We start from the raw sequence: 9,167 nt of genomic DNA, 5'->3' as shown, positions 1-9,167 counted from the left end.
CTTATAATGCTAAGTCTGAAGTCAACTCTGATAGTTGAAGACTCTGAAGAAGTCAATTATGATAATCAACTTAGAAGAAAGCAAAGTATAATGGAAATCAAACTTTAAGTTAAAGTAAAGTCTGAAGAAAGGCCTAGACAAAATCAATTATAAAAGCCAAACTCTGAAGAAAGCTATACAATTGAAAAAGTCAATCTGAACGCAGACTAAGTCTGAAGAAAGCTGAAAGATTCTACAGAGAAGACACAATCTGAACAAAAGGAAGTAATTAAAAGCATGTGTACAATCTAGTTAAGCTTCAAGATTATATATTCAATGTTTCTGAATAGAAACCATCCAGCTAATCTCTGATATAATCTCTTACTACAAGTATGTGTTAGTCTCAAATCCCAATACTCAAAGGACTCTGAAGTCTCTCCAAGTTCTGAAGACAACCTGATAACTCTACTCAAGCTTTATCAAATTATATTAGAAGCCTCTGACTAGGAGTTAGTAAGTAAATAAAATGGTCCTTTTGAACAGTCAAAACATCTGAACAAACAATTAAATGCTCATGCATTTCTTGGTCAGATTTACCCTGGATTGTGGAACTTTCAGAGTTGCTCTAAATAGACTTTGTAATCTATATCAAATAGGCTCTGGACTTTGATCAAGCTTCACCTCATATTTTATATGAATCCTCTGATTATGACGATAAATATACTCAAGGAAAGTGCAACTGAAAAGAGATTTCCTTATGGAGACAAACTCTGATCTCTACTCAAGCTTCAATCCACTTGCATAAGAAGCCTTTGACTAGAAGATTTGAATTAAAGGTCGATATTGTTTGATGTTACAGAAGCACAAAATAAAATCTACTTTAAAAGTAAAGAAGCTCCTCACGTCCCATCATCAATAACTCTTTGCTGCAAGCGCCGCTCAAACTGTTGCATATGAAGTGGCCTTGATACAACAAATACTTTAAGGTCAATTCCTATTCTACCCTCTAATTGATCTTTCCTCCAATAGATCTGTTCATCTACTATATATTATGAGAAAGAAGAATATGGATAGGGTGTGGTTCCATGCGTGCATGTGGATGCGTATGAGTCTGGAGCTACAACACCACAACATAACAAAGAGAGAAACACTTAGAACTTTCATTTTACATATTTTAAGTGTACTCATTTGATCTTCATCTTGTGTGTTATCAACTTATCAAGAAGAAAACTTTGTAAACACAAATTTGTTATAACCAATTTGGTTATATTCCTCAAGCGACCGGTTTGGTTAGTATCCTGAGAGGTAGTGAAAGTTTGACATTGAGGTTTTATTCCTCAAGTGACCATGTTGGCCAGGTTCTTGAGAGGGATTTGACAAGTTGTCAAAGAGTATTAAATCTTATTAAGCGATCAGATAGGTTAGAATGATAAGGAGTCAATGACCGTCATATTTCTTAGGGGACTGGGTATGTGACAATTCTTAAGAAATCACTGACAGGATATCATTACTTTGTAATCAGATTAATGATTGGATTAAGTCCTTGTCTAAGGAGAAATCACCCAGGTGGGTGGACTGGATTTAGCCTAGTTAACGATGAACCAATATAAAATACATGTGTCTTTTACCATTGTCCTTACTATTGTTGTTGCCAATCTTGCGTTTGTTTTAGGAAATAAAAAGTTGTCATACTTAAAACCCAATTCATACCCCCATTTTCTTATGTTTCCTGGACCTTCAAAGGTATTATCTCATATATTTTGTTTATACTTATGAATTATTATCATATCTAATTATACTTTCACATCTGACGGGGTCTGGTTTCTATAGCTCAAGGGATTAGTTGTTATATGGAGAAAATTTTGTATGTAAAAACATCTCTATGGTAATTAGAAGAAGAGGAAGAAGTACCCTAAATTGGAATTAAAAGAGGTAGTATGAGCAACTATAAGGGCAACTACAGTATAATCGTGGGATAAGCAAATTATAAGGATGAAGACCTTAAATGAATATGCATGAAAGGACATGTTGGAAGTCCATTCACAATATTGAGCATGTCACACTTCAAGATATATGCAAAATGTGACTTGCAGGTAAATAACATGTGTGAGGCTTTTAATATGGCAATGTTGAAATATAGGGACAAACTTATAATCACATTATTGGAAGGGATCAAATGTCACATGAAAATAGGACAAATAGTCAGAAGGATGGCTACATAGGTATATTGGAGGTATATGCTCTAGAATCCAACTGATTATTAAAAAGAACAAAAAATAAGCAGAAACGTGGACTCCTACATGGAATGTGATGATGATCTTGCAGTATTTGGTGTGCCCAATGAAAATGAGACTTATTGTGTTAATATGAAAAAGGAAAAGTTTTCATATAAGAAATGATATTTGTTTGGGATACCATGATGTCATGTCATACCATGTATATGACACATCAACAAATAACCTGAAGATTATGTGTCTGAATATTACAAGTTTGTAACAATATCATTATTTGTCTATTTGTTTGTAGGAAATATACATTATGTGTCCGATTATGTTGTGTTTTGTTTGTAAGAAATCAACATTTGATAATACTTAATCAGACATTGTCTTCCCAACAAATGAACCACAAATGTGACATTTGGTTGACCAGATTTCAGTTTCTCCACGAGTCATGAAACAAACAATTGGTCGTCCAAAAAAGATGAGAAACAAGATAACTGACGAACCAAGAAATTCTCATGTATTGAAAAGGAAATTATAAGCAATTACATGTAAAAAATGTGGAATAATGTGACATAATATGAGAATTTGTAAAGAAAAAATGATACTTGACATGGAGATGGCAAAAGTGTACCAAGCCAAAAAAGACTAAGAATTCAAAGAGTGAAAAAGGAAAATGAAAAGCCAAGGAAAAGCAAACAGAAGTTGCGCAAGGATCACAAACACCACAACATTCTCAACCTAGTAAGGATTATCATATTTTGCTGTAATAGTTTGATGAAGTTTGCTCTAGGATCAATTAAGTATTATTTTGATGTAATGGATGAATTAATTAATATTTCGATATAATGTATACATTGATTTCATTAACAAATTTATGGCAACATGTGTTGCCAATTGTGACATTTTGGTCAAATATATATTCAGTTGTTATATGTTAAAATGTTGTTCAAGCTGTTATGGCAAAATGTACAAACCGTCAAAATATGTTATATATTTGACAGATTATAGTTTGACATGTTGCATGTTAAAATGTGAAAAATTGGTTCAACTGTTATGGTTAAGATGTTAAAATGTTCAAACTGTTATGGTTAAGTTGTTCAAGTGTTCGAATTATTATGGTTAAGTTGATAAGGAAAATATGTTATGTCCAAACTGTTAAAACATGTTATATGTTAAAACATATATGGTTAAGTTGTTAAGGCAAACATGTTATGTTCAAACTGTGCAAAATGTTCAATTGTTATGAAACGAGTTATGCTAAAATTAATAGTGGAAACAAGTTATGCAACATAATCCATATATTGACAAAAACTTTAAATATAATTGATGTGACATAAACAATTTTTTTCATTCGTTAACCAAACTTGTTACAACATAATGGACACTTAATCATTTGTTACAACATAATCACTTAATAAACACCTAAACACTTAATCAACTAAACACTTCATGATTACCTAAACACCTAATCAACAAAACACTTAATGATCACATAAACACCTATTTCATTAGTGTTGAAACAACTAAGACAAACAACATAATGAAGGTGATGAACCAGTTAAACTTCAATTGCTACTTCATAAACTTCATCTTCATCTTCATTTATACATCTTTTACTTTGAAATCATTAACATTTTACTCCTCTTAATTTAATTTTGGAATTATTGAGGAGATTAGTTTCTTTGCTCTAAGATTCATTTTTTCATCCAACCAAATAAAATGACTACATTTCTTATTTTCTTGAAGTTGGAAACATCAATGAAAATGAAATAAGATTAATGTATTGCAAAAACAGGGTCAGAGTAAAAATAAGGCAATCTCAAAATCTACATAAACAAAATCTACCTTATACATCCCACACCTATAAAAACCACAACCTGATTCAAATCGGTTTATGTCGTCATCAATGTAGCATCAAGACTACATTTGCATTCGTACCTAAAAGGACTAAATCTATTTCCCGTGGTAGAAGCTGAGTACTGCATGTTGAATCTTAAACAATAATTGAAGCTGAGATGCTTTGTTTTGAGAAGACGAAAAAGGAACCGTTCAGTTGTTCACTTGGGCTAGGGTTCGTTGACATAGGTTGGAGTTCATTCGTATGAGAGAGGAAGAAGACAATAGAGATAAATATGAAAAAATATTGATAAATATTTAAATAATAAATTAAAAACTAACATAATTTTAATTTATATTATAAATCAAATTAAAAAATTTAGTGACAAAATTTGTTTATTTGACACCACATATCAAATGAAGCAGCTACATGTACAAAAGTAGAGAAGACTAAAATAATTTCAAGAATCATAAAATAGAGCTATAGAAAAGCTGAATTTTAAATTAGGAGATCAAAAAATTAAAATCATAAAAATAGTGGACTTTTTAATTCTATAATGAAAAACCACCAACTTCGTTTTTATTTATGAACTCCTCCAACATCTTTTACATACATTAAAAAACATTATAAAACTGTCCAAAAAGACATCAAAATAAAAAAGACAACACAAAGAAACAACAACATATGAACTCTCAAATCCCAGCCATACCAAGACAACCAACTCAATAATCAAATCTGCCTCAAAAACACACTAATCTATCTTCCTTTACACAGTCTTGTCTCTGTTTCATCCTCTTCCACAATCACTTTCACTTTCTCACTTCAATTGCGGGCGTGCATTTTTCCTCTTTCCTTTCCACACCCAGTTTCTAATTCACCTCTTTCTCTTTTTTCACTATTATAGTTAAAGCTTTCACCTTTTAGTACCTAGTTAGATCTGATGGTGCTGCAAAATCTTCAATTTGACCCGGTAACATTTTTAGACGGAGTCAAGTGAATGAGAATAATGGGGTTCTTTTTGTAATGTTTTAAAGTGTTGAAGTTGAGAAAGGTTCAATTTTGAAGTGGTGGTTGTGCATGTGAGAATGGAAGGTCGTATGAAGAAGTATAGACAAGTGAGTCCAGAGAGGGCTAAAGTTTGGACTGAGAAATCATCAAAGTACCACCAGAATCTTAAGGTACCTGTGGTTTATTATCTATGTCGAAATAGGCAACTAGAACATCCTCATTTCATGGAGGTTTCACTTTCTTCTTCAGATGGGTTGTATTTGAGAGGTACAAAATTGAAAAAGAAAACTTTTTTTTTTGAATTTTGGGAATGTGGTTGTTGATTTATATTCTTTGTGGATTGTGAATTTTGAGGAATTGTTTTTGTTTGCAGATGTGATTGATAGACTAAATTCATTGAGAGGTAGAGGCATGGCTTCTTTGTATTCATGGTCTTGTAAGAGGTAAACAAATTATTGCATTTTCTATGTTTTAATATTGTACTATTGTTCAATTTATGTGTTTGTATGTTGAGAAAGTGGAGGTTGATCAATGATTGTTTCAGTTAGACCTCAAATCCGCGCCATTGCGGCTACGAGGTAATGTCTATTTTGTGTGTGAGAACCGTCAGCGCTTTTTTCTTTATTCTTTGGAAAAACGCGTCTCGTTGGGTTGATGTGTATGACTCTTGTATATAAATTACCCTCTGCATCAATTTCAAACAATGTATGTGGGATTAGTTTGGCCAACTTGGAACATTTGCCCTAACGGGCACGGTGCGAACTTCGAGTTCCCACCGACGGCGTCAATGTTATTCTCAACATCGATATATTTGTTCTTCCTGTAATTCAGAAGCTACAAGAATGGATTTGTGTGGCACGATCTTTGTGAAGATGATCTAATTCTACCGGCCCATGGAAACGAGTATGTCCTCAAAGGCTCAGAGCTTTTTGATGAATCCAATTCAGGTAGAGTAGATATCTAGTTTATTTAATCTTCAAAAGATGATAATTTGATAGGTCAATGGTCATGAATGGTATTGAAAATTCCTGCGTTTTTCTTTGCAGATCGATTCAGTCCCATTAACGATGTTAAAATACAAAGCGTGAAGCTGTTGCCGGGACCAGCTTCTTTTCGGAGTCACGATGAAGCTTCCTCCTCTTGTAGCATGAACGGAAAAGAGACAAGACACTCTCAGGATGACGAACTTTCACAAGAACAACATACGGGTTCATCTGATGTTTCTCCGGAGTCGAGAACTGAAAAGAGCGATCCCGTAAGCTTAGCGTTGACTGAGTACAAAATTTTTAAGACGGACGGATTGGCAGATGCTTCAACTCAAACAGAAGAAAATATTAGCAGATCCAGAACTCGGAAAACTTGCACAAGAGGTGTATCAACCGATGACGGGTCGTTAGAATCCGAATGCCATGAAATATGTCAAACCGAAGCTCCACAAGTGAAACATAATCTGGAAATCTGCAAGGATACTATTTCTCCTTCAACAACGAATTCAAGTCCTTTATCTTTTGGAGGGAAGATGGAAACTTTGGAATCTTTGATTAGAGCTGATGCTAGTAAAGTGAACAGCTTTCGGATTCTCGAAGAGGAAGATATTCCTATGCCAACCAATACAAGAGTGAAGGCTTCAAATTTGCTGATGCAGTTGATCTCTTGTGGCTCAATTTCGGTGAAAAACCACAGTTTTGGCCTTATTCCTTCATATAAGCCTAGGTTTTCGCATTCGAAATTTCCTTCGCCGCTTTTTTCAACTTCTTTTGTGTTAGGAGAATTCGATAGCTTAGCAGAGAATCCGAAGCTGATGAATCTTAGATTGGAAGACAAGGAATATTTTAGTGGGAGCTTAATCGAGACTAAATTGAAGGAAGCCGATGCGCATAATGTTCTCAAACGCTCTTCTTCTTACAACCATGAGCGGTAAGTTTTGCTTTCAAATCTTCTATTGTAATAACCTTCATTGTTGTTTATAAGCCTAAACATGGTAATCATTATTCATCACATCTCGGCGAATTCAATTATGCAGGACAAGTAAAGAAGAAAAACCAATAGACGACAAAGAGGAACCATCCCCGGGACACATAAAATGCATTCCGCGGTCCATTAAAGCTTCACTAACCAAGCATCCACGAAGCGAATCCATGAGATCCCCTATTTCTGATAGACCAAGAACCTCATCCGACAGAATTGACGGCTCCTGCATATCCTCAATATCATCTAACAGTAACAGCCAAAGAATCACCGAACCTTGGTCAGCGAAAAAGCAATCAAAGAGGATAGATTCATTTCGGGAAGACGAGGTGATCAAAATCGAGGAAAGTTAAGTGTTGACTCTATCTTGTTTATCATTATTACATTCTTATAGCTTTCATCATCATAGACTAATAAATTTTGATGCCTGTTACACATATCAGGCTTGCTTCGGGAGCTCGGGTTATAATCCAATCTAAACCTTTTCGTGAAACTGCGTCCGGCAGCCGATAAACGCTTAGTTTTCATTGTCTATCAGGTTTAGTTTGAATGCAAAATGATTGTATATAATGATTCATGTGAAAGAGAGGTAGTTGTGTAGGTTAGTTCTAATTGTCCATTTCTTATAACTATATTATGCTGGCTAGAAAGGGACTTGATTTTCAAAGATGGGGGAAAAGTAATGGTAGTTTTCAAACCCATATCTTGCAATTGTCACATTGATAATGTAAAATGCAATGATTGTGACATAAAGTTGACTTTAACATTGGATACATTTTGTCTTGAATTTCAAATTAACATTCTCTTACATGCTAGATTTAATTCTGAAAAGCTAAAAGCAGGTTTAAAGCTACTTTTATTTATGACCCTTTTGTAAGCACCAAAAGTGAGTTTGCCATATATAGTAAAATATTCAAAAGTTTTGGTCTTATATTTATGGATAATGCATGATTATATAGTTGGTTTGTATTTTGAATATTGATAAGGATGTTAATATGAAAAAAAAGAGGACACTCAAGCTGAGTCTTGTATTCCTTGTGTCCCCACTCCATTCTATCTACTGCTGCAAACATGAAAAAATATACCACAAGTTAAAGCTTACAATCTAAGCTTTTTTTTTGTCTTGAAAGGTATTTGGATAGTTGTCCTTTCATGCTTTTGTCTGGTTATTGAGATCTCGTGTGACCTTCAAAATCATTTCTTTACTCAATTAACAAATCTTGGACTTCACTCAAAGCAAGGTACAAGTAGGCTACCACGAGAATGTTTTGCTAGAAAAAAATAGGGGTTTTTCCTCCTACCTTTAATGGTGATGAGCCACTCGTTTTAAACCTAAAATGGTCATTGCCATAAGGATACTTTTGTAGGCACTCCAAATACACCACATCCATTCATAAGCGAGTCATTCATTCTATTTTGCTAAAAAGTAGTCTGAAAATATATCTTTGTATTTATAAAAGTGTGAGATAAAAGTGTGAGTTCTTAAAATATATCTCTATATTTATAAAAGTGAGTTCGAATGTGCATTTCAAAACTAATTATAAAACTAATTTTAGTGTGTTTATTTCACAACTCAATGCATAATAAGAAAATATATTTTCGTAATAACCCTTTGACAACAAGATTGTTATAAATTTGACATTTTTTTAAAGAAAATGTTATATTTTAGGCCATTTATACTAAATATACTTTCAAAAATAAATTTGTTATCAATTAAACCATGCATTAATGTGATTCAATTAAAATGTCATATATATTGAATCAATCCAAAATCCATTATCAAACATTCATTGCTTGTTGACAAATTCCAAATCATAATACAAATATTATTAAAATAGAAGTAAAAGTGAACTATTGGGTATATTTGACCCCTATGTTCTTTTTCTGCCTCTTGTACTACAATGGGGTCTATGCTTCAAATATAATGACATCTATAGTAGCCTTCACAAGAGTGCCTTATGGAAAAACTCTCTCTCTCTCTCTCTCTCTCTCTCTCTCTCTCTCTCTCTCTCTCTCTCTCTCTCTCTCTCTCTCTCTCTCTCTCTCTCTTTCTCTTGTTAGTTGAGTAGCGCCTAAGAGGGGGGGTGAATTAGGATCTTTGAACACTTTTTCTGATTTATGAAAAACTTTGTTCTTTCTTTTCTGGTTATGTT

General features: G+C 33.6%; 1 protein-coding gene across 1 annotated transcript; it reads left to right on the top strand.

Annotated features, from left to right (window-relative positions):
* The first annotated feature begins 4,655 nt into the window (after positions 1 to 4,655).
* On the top strand, positions 4,656 to 7,787 carry LOC127106975 (protein SOSEKI 3). The gene is made up of 6 exons (XM_051044265.1): positions 4,656 to 5,313; positions 5,420 to 5,489; positions 5,878 to 5,993; positions 6,093 to 6,963; positions 7,070 to 7,363; positions 7,458 to 7,787. Exons 1-6 carry the CDS (start codon positions 5,124 to 5,126, stop codon positions 7,525 to 7,527), a joined length of 1,611 nt encoding a protein of 536 aa, XP_050900222.1. The 5' UTR covers positions 4,656 to 5,123; the 3' UTR covers positions 7,528 to 7,787.
* The last annotated feature ends 1,380 nt before the right edge of the window (positions 7,788 to 9,167 follow it).

Source organism: Lathyrus oleraceus, chromosome 7, assembly GCF_024323335.1.
Source record: "Lathyrus oleraceus cultivar Zhongwan6 chromosome 7, CAAS_Psat_ZW6_1.0, whole genome shotgun sequence".
Lineage (NCBI taxonomy): Eukaryota > Viridiplantae > Streptophyta > Magnoliopsida > Fabales > Fabaceae > Lathyrus > Lathyrus oleraceus.
Note: the sequence above shows the minus strand (reverse complement) of the source record. Positions and strands in the feature narration are given on the sequence as shown.

Excerpts from the sequence above, each read along its gene's own strand:
- LOC127106975 (XM_051044265.1), top strand. The coding sequence starts at position 5,124 with ATGGAAGGTCGTATGAAGAAGTATAGACAAGTGAGTCCAGAGAGGGCT. Across the intron at positions 5,314-5,419 it reads AGATGGGTTGTATTTGAGAG|ATGTGATTGATAGACTAAAT; the intron begins GTACAAAATTGA and ends TTTTGTTTGCAG. Across the intron at positions 7,364-7,457 it reads GTGATCAAAATCGAGGAAAG|GCTTGCTTCGGGAGCTCGGG; the intron begins TTAAGTGTTGAC and ends TACACATATCAG.